General features: G+C 45.9%; 1 protein-coding gene across 3 annotated transcripts in view; it reads left to right on the top strand.

Annotated features, from left to right (window-relative positions):
* The window catches only part of MICU1 (mitochondrial calcium uptake 1), a 92,929-nt gene extending 73,096 nt beyond the window's left edge, over positions 1-19,833 (top strand). For all 3 annotated transcript variants that reach the window (XM_074544364.1, XM_074544362.1, XM_074544363.1), the window contains 4 exons: positions 5,875-6,012; positions 11,053-11,161; positions 16,792-16,881; positions 19,136-19,833. In XM_074544364.1, coding sequence (XP_074400465.1) covers positions 5,875-6,012; positions 11,053-11,161; positions 16,792-16,881; positions 19,136-19,299 — 501 coding nt within the window. In that variant the 3' untranslated portion in view covers positions 19,300-19,833. The remainder of the gene's footprint in view (positions 1-5,874; positions 6,013-11,052; positions 11,162-16,791; positions 16,882-19,135) is intronic.
* Positions 19,834-21,437: the final 1,604 nt, after the last annotated feature.

Below are 21,437 nucleotides of genomic sequence, written 5' to 3'. Positions count from 1 at the left end.
GGATTTGGTGGATCCCAAATGTCTGTGCCTGTGCCAAGTGCAGGCCTGGAGGTTATTTCAGCCATTTTCTTCCTCAGCAAACAAAGCAGGAGACACAAGCCACCAGTGAGTCCAGCCCAAAAATGCCAGCTTAGGAAGGAGCGGATAATCAGTTTATTCCACTTTTCCATGGGAGGTTTTGCCAGGCACTTGTGGATGCCTGTGCTGCTGAGCCCTCTCTGGGGCTTTGGTGTCCCCTCCCCACTGCAGAGCAGGGGCTGCTCTCGTGGGCCCACTGGGGTCTGGTGGCAGCAATCACAGAACACTGCACCTCCTTTTTGAAGCAGTTTTTAAACTCCCTTTCTCTGGTTAGAGAGGATATTTGTTGGATTATGCCCTTTTCTGTCACAGAGCTGGGGCAACTGAGAACTCAGAAATAAAACAACCAAGAAATCTTTTTAAAACTTTTATTTTCAGTCTTATGTGAAGAGTAAAACAATAGAGATATTATGAATCACGCCATCACAATTAAAGCCAACTATTTTCTAATTACAATGTATTATAAACATTTCTTAACCTATCAACTTCTACCATACCATGCCTAAGGTAAATACCTTAAAACAAATCATCTCCAGAGTATCTAATTTTATTTACAAAACCATCCTTTAAAACTTGTTTCTAATTCCATTTCCCTCTCAACAAAGTCTGTCCTGTTCCATGACATTTCTAAATCAGCATTTCTTATCTCAAAGTTTACATACAAGTACATACTATGTGAGCCTTCTGTGAAACTTTGAAAATTCTCTACAAATGCATTTCCCACAGATTGTAGCACTGGAGTTTTAGGTAGAATCTTCCCCTAGTAACACTATTGATTAGGACAAATTTCTTGAGGAGGAAGGAGAGTCAGCTGGGAAGAGAAACCTTCCCCTGAGAAGTGTGAGGTACCCAAACTTGACCCTTTTCTGAGGCCATGGGAGCTGCTTCATTTCCCACTGGTGAGCCTTGCTGGCAGGAGAGATGGAAGGAAAGCAGTGTCTGCATTTAGGAACTTGCAGCAGCTTTTATTTCTCCACCAGGATGTTTCTCATGGTGGTGTCTCTGAGTTGCTCTGGGCTGGATGCTCCTCAGCCTGGGATTTGATTTCTTGCAGGGGAAGATGGATTGAGTTAGTGGAGGAAAAAAACAATGAAGCAAGGAAGAAAAGATATTATGGGTCTGTTGTTTTATGATAGCTCTTTGTATTGCCTTTCCATAAAGTTGTGCAATTAAGGAGATGTAGAAGCAGGGAAATTGCTTCTTTGTCCTCTGCTCTCCTCATGTGAGAAAGATTTTCTCTCAGAAGGAAGGAGAGTGGGATTGTTTAAACAAATCTGGGAATTTCATCTTATAGAGGAGCAGGAATGTGCTCATTCTGTCAGGTTTGGGGGGAGTTTGGGACTATTTAACATGTGTGTAAGGTTATGGGTAATATTTTAAATAACAAAAAAAAAAAAAAAATCAGGGAGTACCCTGCTGTGTGTTTGGACTGGCTACAGGGACTGGGCCAGCAAAGCTGGTGGAGTCAAGTGCTGCACCCCCTTTCTGCTGCTTTCTTCCCCCCCACAGGATTCCAGAATGGTTTGAGTTGGAAGGGACCCTAAAGCTCATCTCATTCCACCCCTGCCCTGGCCAGGGACACCTTCCACTGTCCCAGGTGGCTCCAGCCTGGCCTTGGGCACTGCCAGGGATCCAGGGGCAGCCCCAGCTGCTCTGGGCACCTGTGCCAGGGCCAGCCCACCCTCACAGGGAACAATTCCTGATTCCCAATGTCCCATCTAAACCTCCCTTATTTTAGTCTGAAGCCATTCCCTCCTGTCCTGTCCCTCCAGTTCCATAAAGATCTCAGATTTCCTTTCACATCACGTTGGCTCTGAATGTATTTCAGAATTCTTTCAAGCCTTTTTATATTTCAAGCTAATTTCTTCAGCACCTCAGGTGTCCTGGCCTGCAGGAGGAACCCTGGCCAGGGTTCTGTCCCCTCTCCTTGCCTGGTGCAGATGCAGAATCCACTGCTGGCACCAAGTGGCTGCCGGTGGAAGCTGCTCCGGAGGGTTTGGTTTGCTGGCTGACTGTGGGTGTGTGGTTGTGGGTGCCGATTGAGAGGACTCCCTCTCCTCTGTTTGTCCTGGTGGGATGGTGGGAGCAGGAGCTGCTCCACTCCCTCTGGATAATGCCAGGTGAGCTCTGCTTTGGCCCTGCTTTTGCTCCTTTGAGATCCATAAAGGGAAAAGGCTGTCAGAGCACTTGGTAGCTGTAATAAACCCCAGTGTGCTGTGCCCTGCAGCCCCTCGCTGGAGGGTGTGGGGTTATTCCACCCCCAGAGAACACAGAAATAACCTGTACAGTGTCATCCTGTGCCTGAGGGCAGATCATTGTGCCCATTCCCAGGCAATCACAATTTCTCCTGCTTTTTCAAATACCCAGAGGATTTTAACACTGTTTGTAGGCTGTGTATTGAGTACTGAAAGACAAATTCCTGTAGGCTTTGCACCCTCCTTCATCTCCAAGTGCTGAGTTGTGTTTGGCTAGAGACATTCCATAGGGTAGAGGAGCATGGATGTACCTCTGCTCCCAGGAAAGGGGTGTCAGGGGTACCTGGGGGCTGTCTTTCATCAGGAATCAATAAGTTTCCACTCACAAATCCTTTGGAGCCCAGTTTCTTTATGGTTCAACACAATCTCTGACATAGCAGAAAAAAATAAACAGAATTCCCTCCCTGAAATTTATCTTTAAATGACATGGCCTGCTTATCCCTTCTGTAATTAATTTAAATGCATCTGACAGCAGCTTGGAGGCAAGATTTGAACTTTCTTTATCCCTCACTCTGATGCTGTTGATTTTGCTCAGTTCTATTGGGTGCTTCTGTTGGAATTTGGGAATGGATGTGGACCAGCTCTCACTTCCCAGCCCCTTTCTGGGCTGACCTGGCTGTACATGACAGTGGACATCTGAGTGTCCTCATTTAATGTTAAAAATGTTAATTTTAAAATGAGATAAATAATAAGCAGCATAAATGTCATAGTTTCCAGGCTTTTTATTGTTTATTGTTAACAGTTGTGTTATGTATCAGTAGAAAAATGAAGATGAAAAGTATTTCAATTTTTCCTTTCTGGTCTTTTTTGCATCTGGTAGTGCAAAACTGACCACAATCTGAAAGTTTAGCTGCAAAAAAGCTGCAAGGAGCTGGTTCTTTATTTCCCCATCTGCAGGGAGCTGTGCTTGCTTGTGTTACCCCATGGAGCTGATCCTGAGTGCAGGGCAGGGGGAGAGGGGCTGATGGGCTTTAGACACCAACTTGAGATTTTCTGAGCGTAGTCACCACTTAGGAGGTTGAGCTGAGCTATTTGGACACATTTCCTAGCCTTTAATTAAAGATTCTACCTAAAGCTCTGCTAAAACCTGGGGTATTTTAAGGCTGTTGGTAGAAAAATGCTGATTTGTGTCTTTGGGGATGAAATTAGGAATATTACAGCAGAAAAAAGCTTCACAAGCAGCACTGATGGAAAGTTTTTGTGTCCCAGGGGCATTTTCTTTGCATTCTTCAGGCATGGCAGAAACTACTACTTCTGTTTTTTAATGAAGAACATTTCCAAAAATGAGTTTTCCCTCTCCTTTCCCCAGCACAGGAGAAGCCCACGTTTTGCATGATGAGTGATCCCCAAAGCCTGTATAGATGACAGTAAAAATCTCCATTTTTCCCCCGAAACTGTGTGGGCCACTCCGGTGGAAGCACAAGGGGCTGAGGAGCAGAATTTCTCCATTTGGGATCTTTCTCCTGCCAGAGCCACCCATACAAATCCCTCCAGCCCTGGTGCCCCACTTATCAGGAATCCCTTGGTTTCCTACTGGGAAAAGCAGCCAAAGTCTGGTTGATGTGGTAATAATTAAAAATTCATCAGCCCTGAAGAGCAGCTGAGACTGGAATGGTCAGCTCAGCAGGCAGCAGAATGTCAGTCACTGGTACCAAGTTGTTCCCCATGAGTTTAAAAATTCATTTTGTTGTTAAATGTCATCTTCTGCCTTGTGATCAGCTGGTGTGTTGGTGTTGTGTTCCCTGGTAAATTTGGAGGGACATAATCTGTCCCAAGTGCTGAGATCTGTGAAGCTGGGTGAAGTCTGATGTTGATGCTGGTGGATTCACAGAGGAGGGGAAAGAGAAAAAGATGAAATTCTCATTATTCAGAGGTGGGCTCCCCGCCAGCACCTTCCCAGGCTGGGGAATGGCTCTTCCCTCCTCCCCTGCAGGGCAAGCCAGGAGACAAACCACTGCAGGAGAGATGCATGAGTGGAGAAAACCTTCTCTGCCCTTCTCAGAAGGGCTTTTTGGAAGTTCTGCAGGGGCCTCACAGCAGCATTTGTAAGAGTCAGGGACAGAAGGGGCTGAGGATGAGGAGAAGTTGGGGAAGGTGAAGTCTGGAGACATCCATGAACCTTCCCTTGCTGGGACACTGGCCTTGGAGCAGAGAAGAGTAAAATTAGAAGACCATTGCAGGACTTCTCTTTGGTTTAATAACCACTGTCCCTGTTTAGAGCAGCCACCCATCAGCCCAGTCCTGTGGGATAAAGCTGGGAGGGATTTCTGAGTTCTTTTTTCTTCCTTTTTTCTTCTTTCTTTTCCCTGGGGATTTTTTCTTTCCAGCTCACAGCTGCACATTCTCTATTTCTTCAGGGAGGTCCTGACCTCAACAGGTGTCCTCACACTGGGGCACCATTAAATGATGGTTTTTGAGGGTTTTTTTGGTTTTGGGTTTTTTTTAACTTTTGTTAAGGTTGGGATTGAAGTGCTTGAGATAGTATTCTGTATTTAGATTTAGATGTCTGTTATTTTTATTTATATTATAAATTGTGAGGTTTATAGTATTTTATTAATAAGTTATAAAATATTTAATTTTTATATGAGTTTTTTTAAGGTTAAACTATTTCATTAAGAAATTACACTTAAATTATTTTTACTTTTGATTTAATGACTAATTACTTGAAGTCCACAATGCAGAATTTTTTTTAATTATAAATTTAACAAAATTTTATAATACTTTAATTAATACTTTTAATATTTTAAAATACTTAAGGTTATGAAGAAGAAAGGAAAAAAAACATTTAGCTACTGTCTTAAAATTTTTATTTTGTCTCGTATATTGTTATATGTTAAAATTCTAAACTTGGTTTTCTACTCTCTGATATTACACACTTCTAATTAAACTACACACTCATAATCTTAGTGCTGTCAATCAACTTGGGAAGCTTTCTCTACAGCCTCAGGTCCAATGAAAACTCACCTGAAAGGTGCCTGTGCTCAGGTGGGGTTGAGCTTTCTGCAGGCAGCACTGACAGAACCAGAGGACACAGACTCAAGCTGTGCCAAGGGAAATATGGGTTGGATATTAGGAAAAGGTTTTTTTGCATAAAGGGTGATAAAGTACTGAAATGCCCTGCCCAGGGAGGTGTTGGAGTCACCATCCCTGGGTGTGGCACTGGGTGCCAGGGTTTAGCTGAGGTGTTGGGGCTGGGTTGGACTCGATGATCTTGAAGTTCTCTTGCAACCTTGTGACTCTGTGAATTCTGTGAAATGCAGTGTTCTCTTGGGGGTTAGACTCTGTTAGTACAGAAAGTTTAAAATTCTCAGCGTCCAGGACTCCAGCAGAGGCTTCTCCCAAGAGCTGTCCAAGGAATTGCGCAGAGGGTGAATGTAGAGAGACAGTCCTGGGGAGAGCAGGTGCTGGAACCCATCAGCACTTCTCCCTCACCAGAGCTTCCTGCAATGTTAATCCTTTATGGTGCCTTTTCTGTGCCTCCCAGCTGAGGTGGAGTCTTGTGCTGCTCCTGGTTTTCACCTCCCTGTCCCTTCCCTGGCAGTTTGAGCGGCACGACCCGGTGGAGGGGCGGATCACGGAGCGGCAGTTCGGGAGCATGCTGCTGGCCTACAGCGGGGTGCAGTCCAAGAAGCTCACTGTCATGCTCAAGCAGCTCAAGAAGCACTTCCAGGATGGAGAGGTCAGTGGCATTCATGGAAAATTTGGGAAAATTTCTCACTGAGAAATGAGTTAAGCAATCCCCGTGCTCTTTGGGAAAACGTCCGCTCCGTGTTGAGCTGTGGGAGAGAGGGAAGAGCTGGGAGTGCAGTGGTTGGTGTCCAGTGCAGCCTGTAGGTTTGTTCCTTATGAAAATAGATGCTGTAATTTTAAAAATTCAATTTGCTGAATGGCACCCTGGGTCTGGAGCCAGGACAAACACTGAAGCCGTGCTCCCAGTTCCTGGCTCGACCTTGGATTCGTTAGCTGCTGTGAGCAGGCTGTTTATTATTTAGTTATTAACTTCTGGGAAAAATTACTCACAATTTAGAGAGGAGTAAGTTTGCAGACCCTACACTCATTAATTCAGGGAGAGTCCTTGGAATAAGATATCCATGCCACAAGATGTGCTTTATCAGGTAAAGCAAGTATGGGCTGAGAAATTATTGAGCATTAGAATTTTACATCTGCCCCTGTAATGGATGTTCTTTTATTAAGCCAGAATGTTCTTTTATTAACTGGGATATAAACAAGCAATTCATCAAAGTGAGAATGGATGGAAAGTCTTTGGCTGGCTGTTTCAGAGCTGCTTTCTTCTGACTTCAGAACCAGAGTTTATTTCTTAACTGGTTTAAGTGCCAAGTGTGTTATAAAACACAAGTTCTGACCAGGGTCTGCAGCTCTTTTTGTTCCTGAATGGGATTCCTACATTAACAAGAGTAATTTGATTTCTCCAGAAAAAAGTGCTTAAATGCAATGTGTGTCTAATAGAAAAATATCAGTTCTGCTTTTGAAGTTTGCAAATTGTTGATTTTTTGCTGTGTTTTTTGGGTTTATATACGTTTGTGTGTGTGTGTGTAGATATTACTGAACAGTAGCTGGCTGTGTGAGAAAAGAGGTAAATGAATTTATTTTGGAAGGTTTCCTACAGCAGATGTTTTCTTCCTTTCATGTGTAAGCCAAGACTCTGACATCTGTGCCAGAGGAAGAACTTCTTGTTTTTACCTTATTCCTCATCCCCAAATCAGCCAGATTGCCTTTCTATTTACAGCCAGCCAGATTCAGAGCAAATCTTTATCTTCCTTTTTTCCAAGGACTTTCAAGGAGACAAAATGAGCAATAGGACAAAAAAAATACTTTTAAGGAACAGAAGTGGTGAAAAATTCATGATTACTTACACTGGTGAGGTTGAAATGCCCAGAAAATGTCCCAAACTCACTTAGCAAGGCTTTCCCTTGGAAGTACAGTTCTTTTGAGAGAGCTTTCTTATGGAATCTGCCAAACCTTGTCTTCTTTGTCTGGTGCAATTACCTTGAGTGCACAAGGCAGCCCTGGCAGCCTCCAAAACAATAAAACTCTGGGTTTAATCTAATCTTTAGCTGTTTTCCAAGGCTGTTATTCTTCATTCCTGCTTTTGAGAGTGACAAGTTTTCTTCTATTAACTGCTAATCTGCTTTCATTATTTTTTTTTCCTTGAGGAAAAATCCCATTTTACCCTGGGTAGGTGAACTTTGCCTATTCAGCAGAGCTGCCACACTCTGTTTTGTCTAACATTGCTTATAAGTGTCCTCCCCAAGCTGTACTCACACAGCTGCTTTTCTCCTGGAAAGAAGGACCTGAGTCATCAGCAATATTCACAAGCAATGTATTATTTGGTTTATACCCCCCTAAGTGCTGGGAAACCAAGCTGTCTCTTCAGAAACCAGGGATTCCTGTCATCTCCCACATGGCCTTCAGGGGCTGGCTGGGGTTTTGGCAGGGCTGGCAGTGAGCTGGAATTCCTGGCTGGACCTGGGTTCCCAGGTGAAAAACCCTCATGTGAGCTGTTGTGTTACAAGCAGGTAAGTGCTTCTGGAATCTCCCTGTTTATGTTTTGTGAGGATTACTTGGGTGATGAAGGGATTCAGCTGATTATGAATTAGCAGCTGGAGCTACAAATGCCTTGAAAGATGTGTTTCATCTGTTGGCTTGCCTGAGGCTGGCCCAGTCTCTGATTTTTTTTTTTTATTTTGGTAGCTGGAACAGAGTTAATGTTGATGCCAGCCCCACCTATAGGGTTCCTCAAAAAAAAAAGATATTTCATAACACTGGTGGTATTCTTGCTAGAGACATTCAGTGGTTTTCTCCATGTGAAAGCCACAATTTGAAGGATACACTTGTGTCACTGCTTTTGGTTTTTTCAGCTGGTGAAAGCACCACAAGGGCCAGGTTGGGTGGGGCTGGGGGCAGCCTGGGATAGTGGAAGATGTCCCTGCCCATGGGACACCATGGAATGAGATGAGCTTTGAGGTCCCTTCCCACTCAAAGCATTGCAGGATTCCAGACAGGGCTCCATTATGCACAGACAGCAGTGCTGCTTGGCCTTGGCAAATGCCATTTTGGGAATCCCAGGAAATACAAGGTTTATGGCTCTTTGCTTAGAACACTGCAACCCCCAGAGGTCCCAGACAGAGCAGGCAGATCACAGCACAGATCACTTCTGTTGGCCTGGAAGGGCCACACTCCTCATGGTTCCTCCAGGCTTTCCACTCTCCCTGCTCTGGCAGGGAGGCACCATGGTAATTGCAAAGATGTTTTCTCTTGTAGAACCATTGTACAAAACAGAGGGATCTTTGCATTGCTTCCTGCAGAAGCACCTGATTTATTGGATTATTTTTTCCCTAGGACAGTATTTAATTTAATTCTGCTGTGCATCCTCGTGTTCCCCTCAGGAAGAGGAGCAGGCAGACATTCAAGGAAAGCTCCCTGCAGAGTCACCAGGGATTTCTCTCTTCAGTCAGCTCTGTTGTCCACATGTGCTCTCCCATTTTGCCATCTCATCCTGTTTGGCCCAGATCCATGAGTCCAGGGCTGACAAAGCTGCTTGCATGTGTCAGTGCACACCCAGATCATCACTGCAGGGCCACATACTCCCTTACAGCAAAGATAGGAAAAAGCTGCAAATATCTGTATGGAAAGACCTTAAAAATGTTCTTTTTCTTTCAAAAGATTGGTGGCTTCTTCCCTGATTAGAAGTTGTTTGAACAGAGTTACAGCAGATTGTGTAAATTTATATTTGACAGTACCTGCTGAACACATCCAGGTCCTGGAGCTGAGCTGTGTTCTGCAGTTTGGATTTTTAATATCTTGCTCTATTAATCTGTCATGCCAGGCAGGATAGGAGGAGCCTGAAGCTGAACTCTTGACAAGCTGATTTATGTGTCCCAGAGAGGGAGTCTGAGTGGTTATTACTGTGGTGATGATTCACCTCCTCCTTGGCTCCCTGCCGTGGCTCTGCTGGAGTTGGAGGCTCCAGCTCCTGTCCCAGTGATGCCTCAGGTTTAGCTTTTGTATTTCAGGTTCTGTGCTGCTTTAGTGTGGGGGTCTGAGCTTCACATGAGGGGATGGTGAGCTCTGTGCACGGAGCAGGGAGACAAAACAATTCCTGCTCCAGCTGGGGACCAGGGACAAATGATCCAAATCTCAGCCCAGGAGCACAAACAACGTGGGCTGGAGAGAGAAAAACAAGGATGGGACTGCCTGGGCTGGAGCTGGAATTGCACAATGAACTCCAATATGCAAATGGAGCAGAACTTATAAAAGTGACAGACCCCGTGAGTGGGTGTCCATTTTATGCCCATTTTGGTTCACCTTGGGTGCAGCCCTGGCTGGGCTCTTGTGCTGCCCAAGGTGGATCCATGGAGGAGATCCTGTTAATAAATCCCTGCTTTATTCTTTAGCTCTGTCTGACCTCTGTTCTAGCTCAGCCTTCCAAGGCATCTCCAGCAGTGCTGTGATGGTGCTGCAGCTGCACAGGGAGATAAAATCAGTGTAACCAGGTGGGGTTCAGAGCTGTGCTTTCCTGGGGATCTCAGCAATTCCTTCCTGGGGATCTCAGGATGTTTTTCCATGGCTGTCCCAGAGTGTGGCTCTCACTGAGCACCCAGCCCAGGTAGGTGGAGCAGGCAGGGATCCTGCCTCCAGCAGCAAAGCAAACTGGGACACTTCTGTGCTTCAGTGTCACCTTCTGCTGGGTAAGACCTGGATTCCCCCAGGGACCCCTGCGTCTCTTGGGAGAGACTTTACAGTCCATGGGCTTGTTGAGTTTTTATCTTTTTTTGTTGTTAGGGTTGGAATTAAATGTGTGAGATGGTGTTTCTTGTTTGGATTCAGATGTTTATTAGTTCTTATTTATGTTACAGTCTCACAAACCCTGAGTTCTACAGCACTTCACTAACAAATTACAAAGTGGAGATGTATCTCTCTCTACAAGGTCTTTCAAAGATAAACTGTTTAATTCAGAAATTACACTTAAATTATTTTTACTTTTAACTCAATAACTAACTACTTGTGACTTGCAATGCAGTCTTTTTTATCTAACTACACAACATTTCTTAAACTCATGAAGAAGAAGGTGAAGAATTACTAGCTTCTGCTCTAAAATTTTTATGTTGCTTTATATATATTTATATATATTACTGTATTTTAAAATCTTAAACTCTTTAAGTTTTTACCATGTGATATTACATACTTTTATTCAAACTACACACCTATAATCTTAGTTTTATCATTTAATTTTGGAAGCCTTTTCTATGGCTTCAGGTTAAATGTAGTGTTTTCTTGGGGGTCAGTGTCTGCCAGCACAGAAAGTCTGAAATTCTCAATAACCATGAAAGGTTACTGAGAATATCAATATATCAGAATATCAAATCAAAATATCAAACATGGACTGTTTGATATTGCCATTGCAAGTGTGCAGGCTTCAAATCAGTTTATCAATTCCCCTGTTTGCAGTGGTCTCCTGCATCTGAGGTCTGCTCACCTGGGAATGGTTTTCAGTCCCTTCCCTTTGTGGGACTGGTGGGGCCAAGAGGGGAACAGAAGTACAGATCACAGCCCAAACTGCCAAGGCTGAGTTTTTGCAGTGTGCAGATGAATTCTGCACTTCTGGCTGCAGCTTTGGGCCAGTGAGTCACTGTGTCATTTCCAGGAGTGCCCATGATCTCTGTCCCATCACCACATGAGTGTCTTTTCTCTGTCATAGGGGCTGACTTTTGAGGAGGTGGAGAACTTCTTCACCTTTCTGAAGAACATCAATGATGTGGACACGGCTTTGAGCTTCTACCACATGGCTGGAGCTTCTCTTGATAAAGGTACTGGAACCTGTGGGGTGTTCAGGTGCTGAAAGCCTGAGGGAGCACAACTCATGCTGTGGCTTTGGAGCTGGGAAGGTGTCAGACAAGGCCAGGCTGACAGGTTAAAATGTACCCAAATTGCAGTTCCTCCCTGTAATGGGGTGCTTGGCTCACTACATCCATGGATAAAGAGGGATTTCAGGTTTTACACTCCCACAGTTTTAGATGGAGGGAGAAGCAAGGCTGGCATGTGTAGCCTGAATGGATGAGGAAGCAATGATTTCATGGTGGTACCTTCAGAGGGACTTTTCTGCTGTGTGCAGAGGCAAGGTGACCTAATGAGTGTGCCACAGGCTGTGGTCCCAAATCCCAGACACCACTGTTTCCTCTTCATCCCCAGCTTCTGAAGTGGCCTTTTGTCCTCCTTATACAAAGGATTCAAAAATGAGTGTGAAAGAATTCTTGCAGAGTTGTCTTCTGTGGAGGTCTCTGATCACATGGCAGAGGCACAGCAGCAGTGCGCTGGTGGTAGGAACTGCTGAACCCTTGGTTTGTTCCAGCTTTGCTCACAAATCCTAGACTTTGCCTAGAAATAAGGGCTGGGTGCTGCATTTCTGATTGGGAAGCCAAGCAGTGGCAAACACCTTTGGAGCTCCTGGGAGTGCTGGAGGGAAAGAGGGGGAGACTGGAACACCACTGAGGTCCCAGACTGGGCATTCAAGTCTGTCCAGAGACTGAATTTCAGATAACCCACAGTCCAGAGGAGTGGGCTGAACAAACCTCAGAGCTGGTGTTTCCTGGGGACCCTGCTAATAATGTGGTTTATTGATCAGCCCAATCCATATCCTTCTCCTTCTCATCATGTTTCCTTTTCTCAGCTGCTCTGTCTCAGGTTTGTTCTTAGATCTGACACACTGATTTTAAAACAAGGCAAAAAATCTCCAAAACATATTTCAAACCAAGTCCCACCCTGTGCCAGGATCTGTCACAAGTGCTTTGGTCTTTGAGTTTTTTAAGAGGGATTTTATTTTTTTTTAAACAGACTGAGGATATAAAATAAAGATGGCAAACTCATTAAAAGAGTTTTAGCCTAAGTGGAAACTCTTGTCTGCTACAAAGTTAAAACTGATTCATGTAGGCAGCTGCAGAATTAAACAATGTGGAAGCCAGCTATTCCAACTGCTGCTGTTGGGGGAATATTAAGGCATTAATAGCTTAGGGGGCAGTGGAATTATAGAGGGAAACAAATGTGTCACATCTCTTCTTGTGTGTGTCAGCAGCCCTTCTCATCTTGAATTTTTTGGGAGAAATCATCTGTATCTTTGGTTTAGAACATCATTACCTTAGGACTTAAAAGAACCTGATAGGATTTCCTTCATTTAAAAGTAAAATACCAAGTCTGGGTGTGCTGCTGCTGCTCTGAGCCCTTTCTGCAGCATCCCAGGGGAGGTGATAGCCCAGCAAATCAAATTTACTCAGTGCCTACAGGAAATTAGCATTTGTCCTGTCATGGAGTATACATTTTCACAGAATTTAGGTCTGTGTGCAGTTGGTAAATCAGCGTGATTGCTTTTTAATTATGTGTCATTAATGAGCTTGTGCAGCCACTGAGCTGGGAATGCTGGGCTGGGCTAAGGGAACCTTCCTTGGGCAGGGATCAGATTTAAATAAACCATAAATGGGGTGAGCCCTCCCAAAAGTGAAGCTTTCACAACGTTGCTGGTTACAAACTAACAAAGTAAAAATTACACTGGCATGGGGACTAGGAAGAGGTTGGTATGTGTAATAATTTGCTGTTAACAATGCAGCAAACATTATTATGATTTTAAAAGGGCTGTTTAAAATTTCAGAGGGGAAAAAATGGCTGCTACCAAACAGCCAGAGCCTGACAGCCTGTTTTCTGTGCTGAATTAAAGTCTCTTCTTCTTCTAAAAAGGATCATAAACCTGTATTTTAATGACCCATTTAAAAACACCCAGATTATTTGTTAGCCCATCTTTCATTTTCCCAGCAACATAATAGCTGTCATTCTCCTAAATCACAAGCCTTCCTTAGGAGACTTCCCCAGCCTGGGCTCACAGCTGGAAGCAGGACAGGAACTGAATTTGGTGCTTATTCCCCTTTTAGGAGGGTGTGAGTTGCACTTTTCCTGGCACTGTGTGCAGCCAGGCTTTCCAAGCAGCCCTGCTGCCAGCAGGGAGCTGTGGGTAACTCCTGTGGGGTTTGGGGCAAGGCATGGATGGCCCAAAGCACAGGGGGACAGCTGAGCCCACTGATCCATGGCTTGGAGCAGGGCTGGAGCCCCTGAGAGGTTCATGGAAAATCATTTTGTTAGAATAATGCTGCTTTAAACGGCTGCAGAGTGGACAGGGAGTCAGGAAGTCTGAAATTCTCAGTAACCAGGTTGAGGTGAGCTGGAATGCAGCCATGGAATTGCTGCTTGCTTTGCCTTGGAGAGGGGTGGGAGAAACCAGCCCCCCTGGAAGCACAGCCTGGGGTGTTCCTGTGCAGTAATGGCAGGGCTGGGAGGGGGCTCTGGGACCCTGGTGTCCAACAGGATCCCCTGCGCTCAGGTTTGGGGTGTCTCCAAGGAATCTCCTTTCTTTCCACGTGTCTGGCTGTGAATATTGCACCAACGGCTCTGCTCTGGTCTGGGAGCTCTGCCTTTTTCTTTTTTATTCTCCCTGATCTCTGTGACTTTCTGTCATGCTGCCTTTGATGTCAAAACAGCTTCTGCTCTGCTGCAGGGCTGCAGCTTGAGAAGAGCAAGGAGAATGTGCTCTGCACACAGGATTGCACAAGGCTTATCCATCTCTTTCTGGATAGGTGTTCCAGCACATACTCATGCAAATGATTTGTAAAAAGTTAACTAGATTTTGGGAGCTATGCTGCCAGTGATAGCATCCAACATTTCCAACTGGGAGCCCTGAAATGAAACATGTGCATCCACGTGAGGCTGATTTCTGGGAGCCCAAACCACATGTGTGTCCTGCCTTTCCATCCTGGGGTGGCCCAGGGCAGGAGCCCTGCTCCCATCCCCCCAGGGCCATTTGGAAAACAAAGCAGCAGCCCAGCTGTCCATTCTTTTGGCCACATGTGTGATTAATCCCAAGCTGGAGGGAAGAGTGAAGTTTGCCATCTGCTGAGGCCCTGGCCTGGAGCAGCACTCAGTGAGGCATTGCTCACAGTGCACTTCTGGGAATCAGAGTGGAAAAAAAGGATAACTGTGTCAGACTCTAAACTTGCATAAAATCACTCAGATGGCTCATTAAAGGAGCCGGTGGGAGATACCAATGCATGAAATTTTAGAAGCTTTTCAGGACAGAAATGTGGAACTCATTTTTGATGATGTGAAATCCAGGAGAATTTCTATCCCAGAACTCCAAACCTGGACGGGCTTTAAGAGATGTTCCCCAGACAGCACCTATTCCATTTCATGGTAAAGAAATTATTCCAGCAGGTTTGCTTCAATTTTACTTGCCTTCCTGAGCTACCTTGTGGTCTGGAGCATGTGTGAGGATGTGAAAGCAGAGATGCTTTCCCTCCTCCTTTTGATTCCTTAAGAACCAGCACAGCACAGTCCTGCAGTCCCTGTGGAGTCATTCAGGCATCAAACAGGAACGATGGGATGGAGCTGACACTTGTGCATTTGGATCAATAAGAGAGGAAGCAAGAACTGCTGGCCATGAGTGCAAATTCCAGCTGGGAAAACTGTGGCTGTGAAAAACAAACAGGAGGGGAGGGATCAAGAGACTCCCTGCAGAGATGGAAGGAGTGGGGAAAATCTCAGCAGAAAAGCATAACTTATAATTAAAGGAATTAGGACAAGGGGCAATGGTTTTAAATTGAAAGGCAGATTTTGATTTGGTGTTAGGGAGAAATTGTTCCCTGGCAGGGTGGGCAGGCCCTGGCACAGGGTGCCCAGAGCAGCTGGGGCTGCCCCTGCATCCCTGGCAGTGCCCAAGGCCAGGCTGGATGGGATTGGAGCAGCCTGGGACAGTGGGAGGTGTCCCTGCCATGGCAGGGGTGGCACTGGATGTGCTCTAAGGCCCCTTCCAACCCAAACCATTCTGGGATTCTGTGATGAAGAAATCATTTAAACTTATTTTTTTACATGTAAGGCTACAGCCATAGGGTACCTAGGGCACCAGGAGAGGAGGATGGCATCAAGGTGAAGGATCTCAAGAGAAATTTTACAATTACCAACACAAATTAAATGAAATTTGGTGTTGTTGTTTGAGGAAATACAAAGTAATAACTGCTGACTGGGGCTACATCACTTATGGAGAAAGGGAATTTCACTCAGAAAGAATAATTATGTGGGAAAAGCAGTGTCCTACTTAAGATTATATCTATTTTACATTTACAATGCATCATTTCAATTTTCTCCTGCATTATTTAGTAATAGGAGAGGTTTTATGGGGAAAAGGAGCTGAAGGTGGCTGTGAATTCCTCTCAGAAAACCCCAGATTTCACTCAGGGGAGCAGAAACAGGGTGGAAGGTACCAATAATGTAAACATCAATGAAAAAATCTCATTAGAAATATTTTATGCAGTTTGTAATTAATCCAGTTACAGTATATATTGGATTATTATTTCTTCCTTTCTGACACACTTAACTCTCCAAAATTCCTGCAGGACTGGGGGGCAGAAGCCCATAAGGATGCTGTGGAGGAAAGCACAGGCTGTTTGTGGTTTCAGTCTGGTTTTGTGATGTGCCACTTCCCTTCTTCCCTTGCTCCACAGCTAAACATTGATCCCAGGTGCTGTGGATGGCATTTCCTTGGGTCAGGCTTTGTAGAGAAGCAATTTAACTTTAAATACACTCACACCAGCCTTGTGAGGGGGCTTTTCTTTTCCCATTTGTGCAGCAAAATCAACTGCCTCACCCTGCCAGATTGATAGCTCCATGGATTGGATGGAATTTTCTAATGGTGGGGAATAAAACTCCTGCTTGCTTCTCTGCTGCCAGTCTGGGGAGAAAAGGGAAATAATTCCTTACAACTCTTTATATTATTGCAAGGTTAATCTGGTCTGCTCCCTGAAGGAGGGTGGGTGGGTTTGTTCTGCAGTTATTGGGTTGCAACGGGAAAATGAGTTTTTGGAATTCCCTGCTTGATAGAATTGAATGCTGGAGAATATGGTGGTGTTTGCAGGGATCCCAGGAGGAGGGGAGAGATGAGAATCTTGACTCCATGTTTCAGAAGGCTGATTTATTATTTTATTATATATATTATATTAAAATAAAATGAGATATTAAAACTATACTAAAGAAAGAAGAAAGGATTTCATCAGAAGGTTAGCAATGATAAAGTCTTGTGACTGACTAGAGTCTCAACACAGCTGGACTTGTGATTGGTCATCAAGTAGAAACAGTTTCACATGCTGGGTAAACAGTTCTCCAGATCACATTCTAAGGCAGCAAAACATGAAGAAGCTGAAGCTTCTCAGCTTCTTTGGAGAAAAGATCCTAGCAAAAAGATTTTTGATAGAATATGTCTGTGGCAGGATAGCATTCCTTGGAGTGCTGTCAGGAGGAGCTGCCTCATTGCAGCCTCTCTGAGGCCACCAGGGCTGGTTTCCCCAGGAACAGGAGTGTGCTGCTGGGGCTGGCCCCTGGGTGACCCTGTGCCCTCCGTGTGTTGCAGTGACCATGCAGCAGGTGGCCAGGACCGTGGCCAAGGTGGAGCTGTCAGACCATGTGTGCGACGTGGTGTTCGCGCTCTTCGACTGCGACGGTGAGTGAGCACAGCTGGGCCGGGCAGGGCAGGAGCCCTGGGGGAAACGCTTCTTCCTGCCATGCTCTGTGTCCGTGCAGCTGGGGAGATCCCCTGGTGCATTGAGCCTTTTTCTGACCCAGAGATGGGCAACTGAGAGGTGATTTAAAAACTTACACTCCATTTTCAGTCTCATGAGAAGGGTGAGACAATACAGATGTTGTAATTCACACCATCACATTCAGAAGCTGATTATTTCCTAATTACGTTATAAGTGTTTCTTGGCCTATCAGCTTTAGCCACACCATGCTGTAAATGCCTTTATTGTGTTTGTGGGGTGCCTCATGGCAGGAAGGAATGATGAATCTGACTCCATGTTCTCAGAAGGATCATTTATTATTTTACGATACTATATTATATTAAAGAATGCTATATTAAACTTTAGTATAGTTTAGTATAGCATTCTTTAATATAGTATCATAAAATACTAAAGAATACAGAAAAGATACTTACACAATGCTAAAAAGATAATAAAGAAAACTCATTACTCTCTCCAGAGTCTGATACAGCTTGGCCCTGATTGGCCAATGATACAAAACAATTCACATGAAACCAATGAAACAATCACCTGTTTCATAAGCAATGTCCAAACACATTCCAAAGCAGCAAAATATAGGAGAAGCAATGAGATAATTATTGTTTTCTTTATTCTCAGAGGCTTCTCAGCTTCCCAGTAGCAAAATCCTGGGCAAAGGGATTTTTCCAGAAAATATGAATGTGACATGCCTTAAATCATCTCAAATTACTCCTCATGGGGCCCACTGCAGTGCATCTTTCATAGCTCTACTTCTCCAAAATATCCAGTCTTTTTTACAAAGCCATCCTTTGAAACTTGTTTCTAGCTCCATTTCTTCTCTCAAGGTTTGCACACACTGTATAAACCTTCTGTCACGCTTTGACAATTCTCTACAAATCCATTTCCTGCATTGCCCCTGCCCTTTTGGGAAGGGTATCCAGGGTACCCACCCTGTGAGATGGGGATGTTGGAGCACAGTTGGGAAGGTTTGGTGTGCACACTTTGCTCCTTTTCCCCCACCCAGAGAACTCCAGTTGGTCGAACAGAATGAGCTGTTGTGCTCCAGTGTTGGAAACAAGCCAGGCTGGGGCTTTATCTCCAAAGTCCTAGACAAATGTCAGCTTAATTTTTAATTAATTAATAGCAGCTCTCTGCCCTGCTGGGAACTGGCTTTGCAGAGGCTGTGAGTGCCCCGGGGTGGTTGTTGTCACACTGAAGCACTCCTGGCTCAATTTAATGGGAGTTACTGGAGCCTTTGCCAGGTGACAGCAACTCCGACTTGGAAAGAAGGAAATTCTGCGTTTGCCCAAAACTGCCAGGCCAAAATCAGAGTCTTGGCTGGCTGGCACCCTGCTTCTCCAGCAGTCACCAGCATCTGGCAGCTCTGAGTGGCAGCACTGCTGCATAAGTATGCACATCAAAAAATGTATTTAATTAATTTATTCCTTGTTGTCCCTCTTGGTTTCAGCCCCACCAGATCCTTTGCACCTCCCTAAGGTCACATCTCCTGTTCTATTTTCCTCTGTGCTTCAGCACCACTGTTGTGATACAATCTTCATGCCAGACGATCAGGCTGGAGTTCAGAGTGAGCTGAAGTGTAACCAAATATTCCCTGTTTGCCTTCTCTCAGAGGAGAATCTCCTAAATATTTTGGTAGCAAATCTTTAGGGGGAAAGACTCTGGTTGCCAGAGGAGTCCCCCAAGGAAGAAACCAAGTGGAAAAGCAGGCACAGACATCTTTTTATTATTATTATTATTTTGTTGTTTTCACTCCATCAGTGTTTACAGGCAGTAAAAACCTGCAGCACTGGAGGCAATTTTGCTCAGCCCTTGATAGTTTGCTGGAATTCTGCTGCCCAGTGGCTGCATTCTGCATAACCTCATTCATCAGATCAACAAATCTTCCCTTCCATTAGGAAAATCTGTGCACCCCCAATTTCCTAAACCACTTAAAGCAGTGTTTCCTGGGAGGACAGGGATATTTGGTTTGCATTTGCTTTTCTGCCTCCTGTAAGCATCCATGGGGTTGGGATTTAAACTCTGTGGCTCGGGTGCCCTTGCTCAGCAGGATATTTGGGAGCTGGGAGCCAGATGTGATCTGTTTCTGCAGGAAAGGACACTCATGGCTGCTGCCCTTTAAAGTTATCATTCCAAGGAGGTTGCTGGTGGGTCTCTGACTGTTTTTCCTCCTTTTTGCAGGGAATGGGGAGCTGAGCAACAAGGAGTTTGTTGCCATCATGAAGCAGCGGCTGATGCGCGGCCTGGAGAAGCCCAAGGACATGGGCTTCACTCGGCTCATGAGGGCCATGTGGAAGTGTGCCCAGGAGACAGCCTGGGACTTCACAGCCCCCAAGCAGCAGTAGCAGGGCTGGGAAGGAGCACCCCCATTCGCTGGATCAGCCCCTGGGCACAGCAGGGTGGCACCAGGCTCTGGAGAGCCCAGGCTGGCTGTGCCAGGAGGGTTTTGTTAGAAATCCACACCTGCTGAATGTGCTTGCTGCTGGCTCCTCCATCTTCCTCTCTCTCAGGAACAAGGAAAGGACTTTTATTGCCAGCACCTCCGTGGCACGATGTGCCCTGCTCCAGAGCTGGGCCCCAAATCACCTTTGTTTAATGCTATGAATAATGGCATGGGGGGTTCTTTTGGTTCTCAGGCTGCTCCTGAGAAAAGCCAGGCAATTCCTGATTCCCTGGATCCCAGGCCAGGATTGCAGCCAGCCTAAAGCTGCACTTGCTGCAGAAGGGCAGCTAAAAGCAGTGCAGCTCTCCTGCCTGGCACAAGCAGGAGCTCCCAGACTGATTCCCTGCATGGGGAGTTGTACTGGGAAGGGCTGGCAGGTGTGGATTGCTGGGGGCTGACCTCTGTACAATTCCTTGTAAAGATGTTCCTCCCTGCAGCCTGGCTCTGTGTCTGCATTGCTCCACATCCTCCCCCAGGGCTGGGGCTGAGGCACTGAACGTGGGGTGCTTTGGGAGTGGGGGAAACCCCTGTGAATTTCCAGAGCTGGAAGGACAAAGGGGATCAGTCACTCCTGGAATCCTTTCTGTCCCCAGCACAGGAAAGAGCTGCTGGAGAGTCCAGGGGAAGCCACCGAGGTGGTCAGAGGGATGGGAGTATCTGTGCCATGAGGAAAGGCTGGGAGAGCTGGGATTGTTCACCTGGAGAGAAACTCCAGGGTGACCTTACTGTGGCCTCGCAGTGCCTGGAGGAGGTGACAGAAACATGGAGAGGGAATATTGACAAGGGCCTCAAGTGCCAGGACACGGGGAATGGCTTCCCACAGCCAGAGAGCAGGGCTGGATGGGACATTGGGAGAGTGGGCAGGCCCTGGCACAGAGTTCCCAGAGCAGCTGGAGCTGCCCCTGGATCCCTGGCAGTGTCCAAGGCCAGGCTGGATGGGATTGGAGCAGCCTGGGACAGTGGGAGGGGTCCCTGGCCATGGCAGGGGTGGCACTGGATGGGATTTAAGGCCCCTTCCCACCCAAACCATTGTAGGATTCCGTGGTTCACACAGGGATATTGATCCTGATCCTCTCCGCCCCATTTCCCAGGCTGTTTTGGGGTGCTTTGTGTGTGGGTCCCTGTGCTGTCACTCACCTCACACCCACAGACCTTCCTGCCTCTCCTGCCTGCTCCCCAGAGAATCTGTCACGGTCTCTGAATTCTCTGTTGGGATGAAGGTTGTTCCTGCCATCCCTGCTGTGACTGAATGTGAAACAATATGTCACAGCCCTAATCTCGGGTTTTCCCTTGCTGAAATGGCTCCCAAAGCATTAAAGAGTCTTTTTCCCAGCTCCACGACGGAAGAAGAAGTTGAGATTCCTCAGTTCTGCTTTTCAAGGTTGTTTATTTTCTATTATCTGTAACATTCTCTCTCTGACCTGCTGAGGTCTGTCCAGCAGGTTGGGTTGTGGCACAGTCACTGCCCTTGGGGTAGTGTTGGCTTTTTATACTAAAAACTATGTGTACTTTATTTACAATAATTTTCCAATACCTATCACCTGTGTTAGACAGTCTGTCTCTACTCTAAACCAATCCAGAAGTGTCACCATCACAGCAGAAGGTGGAGGACAAGAAGAAGAAGAAGATTCCTCCATCTTGCCTCTTGAACCCCCCTTCTAAATCCCCAATATTCTACTTTTTCACACTGTGACAAGTTAGCTATCATTCAACTCAAACCCTTGTGGCTTGTAACTCTTCACACAAAGTTGGTAATTGTTTCCATGGGCTAAAATCAAAGGCACAGGTGTTTGTGACTCTGTGCCAAGGTTTCTGAGTCCCCTGCCAAGGCCTCAAATCACCCAGGGCAGCCAGAGGGATGTCCCGGGTCCCGACACCCGAGCAGCCTCACCCTCCTCAGGGTGCCCTCAGCCCGTGCCGGGGGCGGTCCCTGCAGCCAGGCCCTGTTCCGAGGGCAGAACTCCATGAGGAGGAGGCTCTAATGAGGAGTTGTTAATAAAAACCCTGAGCAGGATCCCGGGCTGCCCTCTGGCGTCCCCT

Source organism: Zonotrichia albicollis, chromosome 7 (assembly GCF_047830755.1).
Source record: "Zonotrichia albicollis isolate bZonAlb1 chromosome 7, bZonAlb1.hap1, whole genome shotgun sequence".
Lineage (NCBI taxonomy): Eukaryota > Metazoa > Chordata > Aves > Passeriformes > Passerellidae > Zonotrichia > Zonotrichia albicollis.
The sequence above is the reverse complement of the archived record's forward strand: the minus strand, read 5'-3'. Positions and strand labels throughout refer to the sequence as shown.